Raw genomic sequence first — 13,199 nt, 5'->3', positions numbered from 1 at the left:
AGTGATTCAGTTATATGTATATATTCTTTTTCAGATTGTTTTCCATTATAGGTTATTACAAGATACTGAATATAGTTCCCTGTGCTGTACCGTAGGTCCTTCTTGGTTATCCGTTTTACATATAGTAGTGTGTATCTGTTCATCCCAAACTCCTAGCTGATGTCTCCCCTCCCCTCCCGAGTCGCATTTCTTCTACCTACCTGGGGTGTAGTTAGATGACAGCTGTCCATATCCCCCTGCGTGCCCATTTTTCCGGATGAGCTCCGAGTCCGCCTCTCTGGTCCCTACGGAGAGGCCGCGGCTGTACCATCTCTGCCGGCTCTTCTTCTCCTGGGGCCCAGTGTGGCCGCCAAGGCCTCCGAATGTCTCCTCCGGGTTTGCCAGTGCCCTGCTGGGCTCCTTCAAACAGGCTTCGTAGCTGAGAACAATCCCCCACCCCTTCGAGCCAGCATCGCTTTAGAGCAGGCGGGGGCCACGCTGCTCTTCTAATCCTTTGGCCTCCGCCCTCCTGTGCGCCAGCAAGGCAGCCGTGACAGAAGAGGATGTATTTTCAAAGTCATGGATTTTTCTGTCCCTTTGACTTTTGTGATCATTTCACACCTAGTGCCTCATTTTCCAAGTCTGCTTCTCCAGCGTGACACTGTGCAGTTAGGACGGGAGCTGGGAGAGGAGTTTGCGGACACCAGTCCCCTGTGCTGGCTTTTCTCTGTGCACGTGAGACCTCCTCCTTCCACTGCGCCGTGACCGACACAGAGACTCGCTTCTGATCACAAGATAGAAATTGCCCTTGACACTTGCTGTTCAGATACTGTTAGTGTTCTGGGGATTTAGAGAACTCTGTTTGCTCCATAAATTTCAAAGCACAATTTCTCAAAATATTCAAAGTATAATGAGCCTCCCAGAGCATGAGCCCTTGGAGTCCGTGGGGTATGTGAGAAGCAGAGCAGTACGTCAGGGAGAGGCTGCTTTTAGAAGCCTGTCCACAAGGACCTGCTGGAGAGCACAGGGGCCGCTAATCAAAAATCTGTAGTAACCTCTGTGGGAAAAGAATCCGGAAATGGATCTATGTATATTTATAACCGGATCTCTCCGCTGAGCGCCTGAAACTAACACCACATTGTAAATCCACTCCACTCTAACATAAAGTAAAAATAAAACAAAGTAATAAAGCCTGACATAAGGGTTCCAAGCAGGGCCGACTGCAAGCCGGGCTCTGTCCTCTCCTGGCTGTGGGGTCGCCGGCTGATGAATTAACCTCGCTGACCCCAGCTTTCCTGAAGCTAATATTATACCTACCTTAGCAGGTGGTTTCTGAGGCCCACCTACCGGCCATCTACCACAAGGCTTGCCGGACTAGTCTCATATACTGTATTTACGATCGGGGCTCCGCAGATCCTTTCCGTAAAGGACCGGATGGATAATAAATATTTTAGGCTTGGCGGCCACGTGGTCTCTGTTGGCAACTGCCCGACTCTTTGTGTGGCGCGGCCGTGGCCAGGGCGTCAACACACGAGCGTGGCTGCGGCCCAAGAAAACTTTATTGACCAAAGGAGGCTGTGGCCGCAGTTCGCCAACCCCTGCTCGGAGGAGGGGTCACAGCGGAGGCTTGCTGCCGGAGGGCCTTCCTCCTGCTGGGTTCTGTGCCCCTGGGGTTCCGTGAGCCCAGCGTGGAGGGCCCAGGGCCACCCCCCCCCGATGCGTCGCCAGCCTGAGGCAGAGGTACCCAGTCCTCCTGCTCCTCTGCCTGCTGCCACGTCTCCTGTGCACACACCTCGGTCCCGAGCTGCCGCCTCCGGGCAGCCTTCCAGGACCCCATCCTGGGTCCTTGTGAATTCGGCCTGCATTTTAATTACCTGGAAGCAGGCATCTTGCATCTTGCGGGGAAAGAAAAGTGATGGCAAGCCAAGGTGTGGGTGTCCCCTCGGAGCCAGCCCGTCCCGCAGAGGGGCTTTAGGGCCCCCGGTTCCCCAGCAGCTCACATCCTTCCTCACACACAACCCTGGACGCTCCCCTTCAAGGATTCTTCGCATTCTAACCGGAAACAACAGATCTCTGGGAGTTTTCTTCTAGGAGCCTAACTGACTGACTTCCCTTCACGTGGCAAGTGTGAAAATACCGGGGCTCATGTGACATGGTAGTGGGTGAGGCTTCCCTCTAATAACTTATTTATATTCTCCAAGATTAAGAGCTCTGTCACGCTGGCAGCGTCCCTCAAGGCAAGAAAGTTACCCAGAATGCTGGCCTACTAAGTCAACATCAGGACCTGTTAGCCTAACTTTGCCTTTTCTGCTGGATTTCACCGTGGCCTTTCTCCTGCTCCGGCAGTGAACCCTTGGGTGAGGAATACTTACCCAACCTCTGTTTCAGGCCGGGCTATGTCCACGCTCCGTGTTTGAAGGGCTGCTGGTGTTACTCTTTTTTTTACAGTCTTCCAATTAGGTCTCAACTTTGTGCCATTTTTTTTTTTTTTTTCTAGGGGTGGCTCCTTATTTTGTGCAACTGCTACAAATTAAAACAGAGAAACTTCTAGACAAATGAAAACGTTTTATTTACAAGAAAAAAGTCTGTACACTGTGTACACGTAAAAATATACAAAACCAAACTAGAAAATATCCAAGTGTTAAAATGTGTACAAAGACTTTTAAAAGGTGACTCCTGGAAAACCTCAAGCCTTAATTCATTGGAAGAGTACACATCTCAATTTAAAAAATTATCACACAAAAAAATTCCCAAAGCTGTTAAAAAAGTTCACTGGTTTCCACGGGAAAAACTTCATAAGGATTTTTTACCTAGAGTAAAACAGGCTGTGTTGGTATCATATATGTTAGGTTCTAACAGTTCCAATGCAGTTAATTTGTGTGAAAGCTACCAAGTAAGAAGACTATCTTCCATAGAACCAAATTAAGTGTTTCTTCCTCTAATCTTGCAAAAGTCATGAACTCTAGATCGGTCACCCATCCAAGGTCAGAGTTCAACTAGACTTCTGGCAGTGATACAACCTTCAGGTCATAGTTGTACCCTCAGAGCCCCTTTGAGATATTTCTGCCAGATTTTTAAATGTAGCCAGAATGTGTGAAATATGAGTGCGTGGGAAGACTGGATTTCTGTTTGACAGAAGGACACGTAACATTTGCTTATTACTTCTCTTAAAAAACTGGCGTTTGCGTAATTAAAACAAAATTTATTGTAAAGGTTTCGGAAATAAAGTTTGATGAAAAAAGACAATATAAAAGCAACCATGTGTGTAGATACGTATATATACAATTATATAACTATATCTACATGCACACTTTTTATAACAAGAGTAAGAACTATATCAATATCTTTAATTCTTTAAATTCCATTAGCCCAAGCTTGTAGAGAAATTTGTTGGATTTCTTCTTACTAAAAAGGCTTCTTCATTCACTTTAAACCAAGAATCAGAACTTAGTTTTATTTCCTTGAAAGATAAATACCTTTCATTTACCAATTGTGTAAAAGAATTTTACCAATTGTGTAAAATAATGCCCGGGAGACAGAAACATGCAGAATAATTTCACAAAGGAAATATCTGGAGTACAAAGGACGAGTTTGAACTCAGGTCCACTTTCCCTAAGCACTGAACTGCTACGTGCAGCTGCCTTCATCAGCTGTGGAACCACCGGGCAAGAGTCCTAAAGGATCAGAAAGTGAGAAGCCGACACAGACAACCTGAATGTATTCAGACCCCATGTGGCCTGTGCGTTCAGCCACGTGTTTCTCGATGGTCACCCCACCTCCTGGCTCCCTTTCTTCCCACAGCTAAGCAGCAGTGAGACCAGGTCTCTTTGGCTACCAGTCTCAGCCATGCACGGTGCCTCGATCTCGAAGAAAAAGGCTGGAGAGAGCGCGCTTTCATTACGTCATTCGTGCACACGCGATTCCTCCATCACCTACCATTACTCACGTGAGCCCAGCCCCACTTCCGCAGCCGGATGGGACCTAATGAATTCGGGGATTGTAAGTGGTCCTGCCCGGAAGGGTCCACCCACAGCATCAGGTATTAATCCGTTCCACCAGAATGAAGCAGCTGATGATCGTGTAACAGAGTAACCGGGGCGGCTCTAAACACTTGTTTTCGTTTGCCCATTTGGAAAAGGCTAACGCTTATTTCAGCACTGCTTTGTGCAGATGCTACGGCTACCATGACAGAGGCTTACTGGGGAGCCCAGGGAGGATTAAAGGTCGGGCTGCCGGCCGAGGGCGAGGGACACATGGGGAGGAGGGGGCCCGCGTCCCGCGGATGAGGGTAGACCCCGGGACCGAAAGATGAGCCTAAGCCCCTCGCGGGCCCTGAGCGGGGAGGATGCTTACTTGCAACTCCTAGCTGCCAACCCGCGGGCCCTGTGCCCGCTCAGGTGACACACAGGACCAGCGCTGGCGTCCCTGGGGACAGTGAGGATGCCACAGCTGTTAGACCTTCCGCTTGTACCTGGGGAAGGGCTGGGGAAGGAGGTGGATGCAGGTGCGTTGTTATTCTTGGTCAATGTTTGTTTCATTGTGACAACAGCAGCAGCAAACGATCAAGGGAAGTTACCTCGAGATGTAAAGCAACGTGACCTCCTTCAGTCCTGAGAGTGAAGGAAAGGGCCACCTAATGGCTTCAGTTTATCAAACATCCCTCCTCAGCAGAGGGTGAAGGGTCTGGAAGAGGCGAAGCCTGGCAGAAATGCAGCGGGGGGGCGGGGGGGGGCGCCGTTTCCTGTAACTGCTCCGCTGAAGGCCGGGTGTCTGTTGTCGTCCGTGGTATTCGAGGGCTTCAGCAACGTCTGGGAAGACACTGCCTCTTAGGGCCGATTTCACTCATACTAGAAGCAAAGGGCACATCGACTAAAACCTCCTAACGCTTTGAAGGAGCTAAACAATTTAAACTTTTAAATAGAAGAATGCCCAGCCCACGTTGTATTAATACGTGTACCCCATTTTCTCAATGTTTAGCAGACCTTGGTTCCCAAGGGTCTTTAAGGCCATAATAAATCCCAAACTTCAATCTTATAACCTCGGTGACACTGAAAGTACGTTTTAAAAGTCCATGGGTCACAAATAAAGGGTGTCGGTACTTAAAGATCTTTGCAGCGTTTTCTGGGGCTTTTGAACTTGAATATTTACATTGACCCCCAGTAAATTTTCTTCTTCTACCCATGACCTCATGCCACCAGAGGGGGCTGTCCTGGACATAAGGAGGCCGGTAGGGAAACCCAGTAGGAAGATTATTACAGAAACTTCAGTGTCATGGGCCTCTGAAGGCACAGCCTGGAGGGTCTGGGGGGGACAAGGGCGGCTGGACTGCTCACCCCGCATCAGCCCCTTCCTAGTGCCCGGGGTCACTGAGATGTTACTCACCGGACACCGGACAGGAGCACGCTCTCTCGGGAGACCAGGAAGAAAAGTGGCCTGTCCGCATCTGCTCCGACGTAAGCCAATGTGCTGAACAGCATTACCGCCCCGTCTCACAGATCCGCAAGCAAAGCTCTCAAAGCGGGCTTTTAGGGGATATCGTCATGACGGAAGTTTTTCAGCGGCACCCTCCTTCACTATAACACTAAGCTGTAGGAGATGCTTCGGACCCAACCCGATTTCTGCAGAGTAGACCAGCCAAACAGAGAGCGTCTGGTTTCTGTCAGCCACTCTTGCTCAGGAAAAAAACCAATCCCGGAACAAAAAACCTCGTGCAGTAAACTCTCCTGACGTTCACACAACTGCGAAGGAGACCATATTTAATTAAGCTGCTATTGTCACGGCCAAGAAGTCTTAACTGTACCACTGACATAGACTGAAATTGCATGTTTAACTAAGGTATTCCAAAATGCTTCTGTTTCACTACATTTACAGCCAAAAAAAAAAATTTGTTTTTTGATGTATCAGTGACAAAAGCTGAGATCACAACAAAAGCACCTGATACAGCTAACACACTGGGATGACAATCTTCCCTTCGCCGCCTCTCCCTCGAAGCGTATATTAATACCTATTTTCCTATTTGCTAAAGAGCGATGCTTTCACACAACTGTATCTAATTACATGGCTTTGATATGTTGCTGACATAAAACAGGTAGGTGAAAACAAGGGTGCGGTTCCTAAACAACATCTGTCTGTAGGAAGAATTAGTGAAAAATCAGCCGTCAGGGTCCCAATAGCTGATATTAACCTGCAAGAAAAAAGCATGAGAGAGACAGGTGTGCATGGCCAGAAGCACAGGGTGCAGCTAGAGGCTGGAAGCCACCGCCCACACCCCCGCGGGTGTCCTCGCCGGCAACGCCTGTGGTCGCGCAGGGAGGGCTGGCGGGTGAGGCGACTGGAAAAGCCGCGGCCCGGGCCGCCCCGCCCCGCCCTGGGCTACCCTGCAGCCCCCGATTTTGCATTCACCTGCCAGGGATGTTCCTGTCCGCCTGGGGGCGTTCCTAGTCAGGTCAGGAAATACTGCAGCAAAACAAAGTGCTTCCCCTGTGCGGCTCTTCCCGGTTGGCTTTTTCTTGGACTGCTCAGGAGGAAGGCTTTATGGTTTTAGAAATGTGTCTGCTGCACAAAGAGCAAAGCCTTCGGGGGCAGCTGGGGGCAGAGATGGGGATGCCGAGGGCTAGAAAGCCCTCAAAGGACACACCGCGATTCTGCCGTTAGTGTAAACAGGCCTGGGCGCTAATGCAGACGTCCGTCATCAACTGAGCGCTCTTTCATGAAAGTGCACGCACAAGGGGCACGGTTGATGGGACGTGTACTGTCCCTCAGCATGGGTGCTTCCAGGTGCAAACTGTGTCACCTATCAGGTGTATCCCTGACACCTGCTGCTGAAAGCAGCCCTAGTAAAGAGAACACTAACATTTTGGAGCTCTTTACCCATTTGTTATACATTTGCTTTTCTTCTAGCTATTCTTTACGAAAGGTTTTTTGCACCTTTCTTGAGTTTATTTCTTTGAGTTCCATTTCTATATTCAAAGCGGTCTTAAATACTCAATGGCTTAGAAAGGGAAGGATCCCTGTGGCCACCACGAAGTCACAGCTGGCGACCGGAGGCCGCGCCACCTCCGGGGCACCTTCCAGCATCTCCAGGACTCGGAGTCCGGCCAGCCCCTCAGGCTCCCGGTGGGCAGCGCACGGCCCGCAGCCCGGGCAGCACGACTTTGCCCTTGTGGTGCAGGTCGCCCTGGGCGCCCGTGTTGAGCCGCTGCACCAGCAGCTTCTCGTAGAGCAGCGGGTGGTAGGCGCCCAGCGTGCAGGCCGCGTCGTAGTAGGGCTCGTGGTAGTGGCACAGGTCCGTCTGCCTCACGGACGGGATGTACTCGTACACGTGCACCTCGCCGCACAGGCTCATCATGAGCAGGATGCCTGCAGGAGAAACCAGAGCCGTGAGCAACTCGGGGAGGGGGTACGTCAGCCCCTCACGCTGGATCCGGATTCCGCGGTCTCGTCTCCCCTGTCTGTCTGCGCAGCTCTCCGTCCTTCTGACGGTGACACTGGAATTGCCTGTTTACAGTCTGTCTTTCCCACCAGACGGCGGAGGGTCGGAGGGCTAGGGCTGGGCCTCGCCTATCTTTCTCTCACTGGTGGCGAGCACGGTATCTGGTGGAGAGTTGGGGGCCCGTGCTTGTTGAATGACTATATGACCTGCTTTCTTGCTTTTTTAAAGGTAAGGTAACGAGGTGGCGTACGTCGTTGAAGGGGCGGGGGCGGAGGGGCATGGCTGGGGCAGGCCATTCCTGCTCTGTGCCCCCTTCCTTGTCGGCTTCACTTTGCGGCTCTAACTTCCGGTGAGTGTCATGTGTGTGGTTTGGGGGCTGGGGGCGCGTTAAGACGTGATGCTATTAAACATTCAGTCGTCCCGTTGACCGCTGTGGGCCCAGGAATGAGAGAAGAAAAGACAAAGTGATCAGACTTAAGGAAAGGACAGTCAGCGCCAGATCTGCACCCCCCCCCCCAAGTCAGAATATCATGTGCCACCTTCGACACGCAGGTCCAACTGATTTGCAGCAGGGGGGCCGTGACATAACAAAGAAACACGTGTTATTAAAAAAAAACCAGATGCTAAAGTAGTGGCTTAAATGGAAAGAGATGGAGACACAGAGTTCAAAATTAAAATTATTTTTCTCACTGGAACTATCAATGTTAAAGTTGCTTTCATTTCTTTTTTTTAATGTTCAAAATAGCTATAAAGCCATATGATCATTGAGCAGATCTCGTTCTGGATCTATGCTAAAGAGCTTTCTTTTCCTAGCTCCACCGTCATCTTTGTTAACATTCTTTAAACTTAAAAAACATATGGACTTGGGGCTTCCCTGGTGGCGCAGTGGTTGAGAGCCCGCCTGCCGATGCGGGGGACGCGGGTTCGAGCCCCGGTCCGGGAGGATCCCACGTGCCGGTGCGTCCGGAGCCTGTGCTCCGCAACGAGAGAGGCCACAACAGTGAGAAGGAGGCCCGCGTAACGCAAAAAAAAAAAAAAAAAAAAAATTCCTATCCATCACAGACCAATACTTGTGTAAAATACACGAACCATGAAAAATGATCACATGCCATGCTATGTCAAACTGCTATAAAACCTTACAAATACTTTGAGTTTCTACACTGATCTAGTCGTAGACTAATAACAAACATTCCTGGACCAATGCTGTTCTGCTTACCATGCGTGGAGGCCCAGGCTGGTCTCACACATGTATTCTTTGAAAAACTCTACTGTAAGGATCCTGGAGGTATCGCCTTAGTAGCTGACCATTCTGCATGTTAGACAACTAACGTAGAGTTGAACTGCTACCCACACCCAAGTGAGAAGAAGTTTCAGTAATTTCTCTAGATGTCCTTGCCATCTACTTGGCCTCAAATTTCTACTAAGTGCTCGAATCTGGTTATTGTTTTCTGGAAAGTTTTCCAGAGACAAGGTTTCCTCTTACTGCTAGTGAACTACTATCAATACATTTTAAACCACATATTTATTAAATAGACAATATAGATTTCATCATATGACTGGGCAAAAAGTTATGGTTTCACTGTAAGTAAATAGGTATATTTTTGCATTTTCATATGTAAATACTTTATATTTTAAAGTGACTTCTAGAGCTTCAGAAATACTGAAATTTGCTAGTTAGTTGACGGCCATTCAAACTGAAGGCCGACGTTGGTTCAGGAAGTGTCTTATTTTGAGTTATCTGTGTATATATCCTCCTGGCTTTTGCATCTCATTTTGTCCTTCCATATGAACTTGTGGGTTCCCATAACCATGAGCCTTGGTCCAGAGCATCCTAAAATTTAAGTTAGAGCCGAATCTGCTCTAAGTGATTAAATGACAGCCAGCTGTAGTACTGATATCAGAATCGGTATGGCAGCACCTTTGAAGCAAAGGGAAAATCAATTTATAACTCATTGGTACATGTGAAAGGTGGACAAGATTTATGAAATCAAAGGTGGAGGATATTCTTTCTTATTTAAATTTTTTTTTAGACAGCATGGTCATGTCATTTGGCATACGTATACTCAGCTTATTAATTTATTAAGGCCGATATCACACATAAATTTGAGTTTAGATTCAGACTCTGTCATATAATAAATACTGAAAATCATTACTAAATGTGGTTATATCGGCACATCACTTCTCCTAGGAGTTAAGAGTACTTAGTTACACACAAAACCCTGAAGATGAAACTTCTTCATGTATTGCAAAGGGGACCTAGGTGGAACCTCAATGTCAGGAGGGGGGTAACAGCCCTGGCACAGCTCGGGTCGTGTGTTGTGTGGGAGGAGAGACCAGAGCTGCCAAGCACAAGAGGTTAGACGCCTCTACAATTAAACTCTCACATATATTCAGCTGGGCACGGCGCTGACAACTGGGCATTTGGAGAAAGTTTCTTTAAGAAAAAAAATAAGTAAATCCAACGAAAGAATGAAACTTGAAGTTTCACAGTAGGTGACAAGCCCATAACCCACAGTTCTCAGGACGACTTGAAGAAAGCGTCCAAGTACTGCACTGAGAACAATGTCTGAGCACTGCCACCAACATCTCTTCTGACGTGCTGTGACCTGGGCCCTGTCATCCACGAGTGACCCCGACACCGACACGTGGTCCTCCGACGTCCCCTGAGGGACACTGACGAGGCACCGTGCTGGGAGGCCCCAGCTTCCTTCCGGGTGTGAGGATTTGCTCGGAGGACCCACCCGACGCGGCGCATAGCCAGTGATCTATTACAGGCTTGCTGTGCCCGGCACACACCAGCATTCCAGACTCCAGAAGGAAGCAGGTGCTGGGCGTGGACCCACTGCCGCATAAGCATCTGGGCACAGTGACCCGCCCTGGCACTTAAGGGGGCCCCCCAAACCCAGGCTCCCAGGTGCCAGCCAAGGGTCAACCCTGCAAGCAGGGCTCCCAGCCATCGGCAGGCAGGCCTGCCATGGTGGCTCTCTTCTGCACAGATGCCGTATTTATACCTGGAAATGCACAGTATCACGTTAGCTCCTAATCGTCTCCTCATGCCAGGCCGACTCGGGGAATTCACAGCTGGTTATGCTAAAAATGTTTTTTTTGTTGTTTTTCATTTCCTTTCTTAGGACTGCTCAGGATTACCCAAAAAGCAAAACGAATACAAACCATCTAATGCTGTGCTATTCAGTAAAGAATTTTTTTTTTTTTTTTTGCGGTACGCGGGCCTCTCACCGCTGTGGCCTCTCCCGTTGCGGAGCACAGGCTCCGGACGCGCAGGCTCAGCGGCCACGGCTCACGGGCCCAGCCGCTCCGCGGCACGTGGGATCCTCCCGGACCGGGGCACGAACCCGCGTCCCCTGCATCGGCAGGCGGACTCTCAACCACTGCGCCACCAGGGAAGCCCAGTAAAGAATTTTTTTAAACAAACACGTAGGGAACTTTTATGTTACATAATTTTGTTTATGGACTACCAAAAAGTAACTGCTTTCATCACTAATAAATTTTTACTGCTTTCAATGTGGAGCCAGACTTTTGGATGGGCGGCGGATCAATACTGAGATACTTTTTTAATGTATTTTTCCAAGCCAATCAAAATGGGCATGCAGCCAGTTCTTAAAAATCTTTGAACATAATTCATCATTCAATTAATGTTGAGTTTTTTGGCCAGTTTTTACAAATGAGGAGGGATTCCTTTGAAGACAAATGAAAAAGTGCAAATTTTCCTGGGCAATTATGACTCAAGAGGCATTCATTTGCCAAATTACAGGTTTTAAAATATTGTAAATTCAATATAATTATCAAACCAATTAAAAAGCATTTCCACTGGTCTTAATTAAATGTCACATGATATGACTCAGCATAACAAGTAGTATGTACACTCATTCATTTGTCCAAAACCTGGATAAAAAGCAAACTTCCACCCATGTTCAGGTGATCACAGATCCTGAATGAATGAGGTTCCCCTATAAAACTCCTACTTTGCATATATATAGATGCCTTTGATATGTGTCAGAATCCAGGAGAGTTTAATCACTGAGCCTTTACCTTAATCGTGCTCACACGAAAATTGTCTTACTTTGCACCTGGCAAAGCTCAATAACAAAAAAACAAACAACCCAATCCAAAAATGGGCAGAAGAACTAAATAGACATTTCTCCAGAGAAGATATATAGAATGCGAACAAACACATGAAAGGATGCTCAACATCACTAACCATTAGAGAAATGCAAATCCAAACTACAATGAGGTATCACCTCACACCGGTCAGAATGGCCGTCATCAAAAACTCTAGAAACAATAAATGCTGGAGAGAGTGTGGAGAAAAGGGAACCCTCTTGCACTGCTGGTGGGAATGTAAATTGATACAGCCACTACGGAGAACAGTATGGAGGTTCCTTAAAAAACTACAAATAGAACTACCATATGACCCCGCAATCCCACTACTGGGCATATACCCTGAGAAAACCATAATTCAAAGAGTCATGTACCAAAATGTTCACTGCAGCTCTATTTACAATAGCCAGGAGATGGAAGCAACCTAAGTGTCCATCAACAGAGGAATGGATAAAGAAGATGTGGCACATATATACAAATGGAATATTACTCGGCCATAAAAAGAAATGAAACTGAGTTATTTGTAGTGAGGTGGATAGACCTGGAGTCTGTCATACAGAGTGAAGTAAGTCAGAAGGAGAAAAACAAATACCGTACACTAATGCATATATATGGAATCTAAGAAAAAAAATGTCATGAAGAGATTAGTGATAGGACGGGAATAAAACACAGACCTACTAGAGCATGGACTTGAGGATAGGGGGAGGGGGAAGGGTAAGCTGTGACGAAGTGAGAGAGTGGCATGGACATACACACACTACCAAATGTAAATTAGATAGCTAGTGGGAAGCTGCCGCATAGCACAGGGAGTTTACCTCTGTGCTTTGTGACCACCTAGAGGGGTGGGATAGGGAGGGTGGGAGGGAGGGTGACACAAGAGGGAAGAGATATGGGAACGTATGTATATGTATAACGGATTCACTTTGTTATAAAGGAGAAACTAACACACTATTGTAAAACAGTTATACTCCAATAAAGATGTTAAAAAAAAAAAAATAAAGTAACAACACCCCAAATCGTTCACAGTAATAGAATTTTTTCCTTGATGAACGGATCCTTTTAACGTGGAGCAAAGCAAGCTCTGGATATAAACAGAATCTAATGCAAGTGACGGGAAAAATACTGGCCTTCATCCATTCCAGGTTACACTTGAACATAATTCACATGGGAGGTAAGCTAGAAATTTCTGAGAATGTCCAGTAAAACACTGCAAAACATGTTTCTGAATGAGGGGTGAGGGTGAAAGGTTAAGTGTATTGAATACGCTGATCTAATGGAAATCTAGCAGCTATTCTGTGGTTTCCCCATAAATTCATCATAAGATGGAAAATTATGAGAACTATACTTAAGATTATTGAAGGAGCACAAATGACATTTTAAGTGATAATTCCAGAAAATATCTGTAATTAAAAGGTGGTTTGGAAATCTGCATTTCATGAAATAAAATAATTTAAAAAGCATCTACTATATTAAGTAAAATCACATAATGCATAAATAAGACTTGAAAGCCAAGTTTTTAGCTCATTTATATTGTATTATTTGATCAGGATTCACTATTTAACGTGAATAAGTAGTGAATTTAAATGTAAAAAATGTAAATGTAAAAAACCGTTCTTGATCAACATAATGTGATTGATTTTACACACTCATAAATATGGATGTTAAGTGG

At 47.0% G+C, this 13,199-nt stretch overlaps 1 protein-coding gene across 9 annotated transcripts in view; it reads right to left on the bottom strand.

Moving 5' to 3' along the window:
* Window positions 1–3,166: 3,166 nt before the first annotated feature.
* The window catches only part of ST6GAL2 (ST6 beta-galactoside alpha-2,6-sialyltransferase 2), a 65,229-nt gene continuing 55,196 nt past the window's right edge, over window positions 3,167–13,199 (bottom strand). For 6 of the 9 annotated variants that reach the window (XM_067007010.1, XM_067007006.1, XM_059079528.2 and 3 more), the window contains one exon: window positions 3,167–7,338. In XM_067007010.1, the coding sequence (XP_066863111.1) occupies window positions 7,085–7,338 (254 nt within the window). In that variant the 3' untranslated portion in view covers window positions 3,167–7,084. The remainder of the gene's footprint in view (window positions 7,339–13,199) is intronic. The other 3 variants (XR_010835308.1, XR_010835306.1, XR_010835307.1) reach the window with 3 other exon arrangements.

The sequence above is a fragment of the Kogia breviceps genome, chromosome 11 (genome assembly GCF_026419965.1).
Source record: "Kogia breviceps isolate mKogBre1 chromosome 11, mKogBre1 haplotype 1, whole genome shotgun sequence".
In the NCBI taxonomy this organism is placed as follows: Eukaryota; Metazoa; Chordata; class Mammalia; order Artiodactyla; family Physeteridae; genus Kogia; species Kogia breviceps.
Note: the sequence above shows the minus strand (reverse complement) of the source record. Positions and strands in the feature narration are given on the sequence as shown.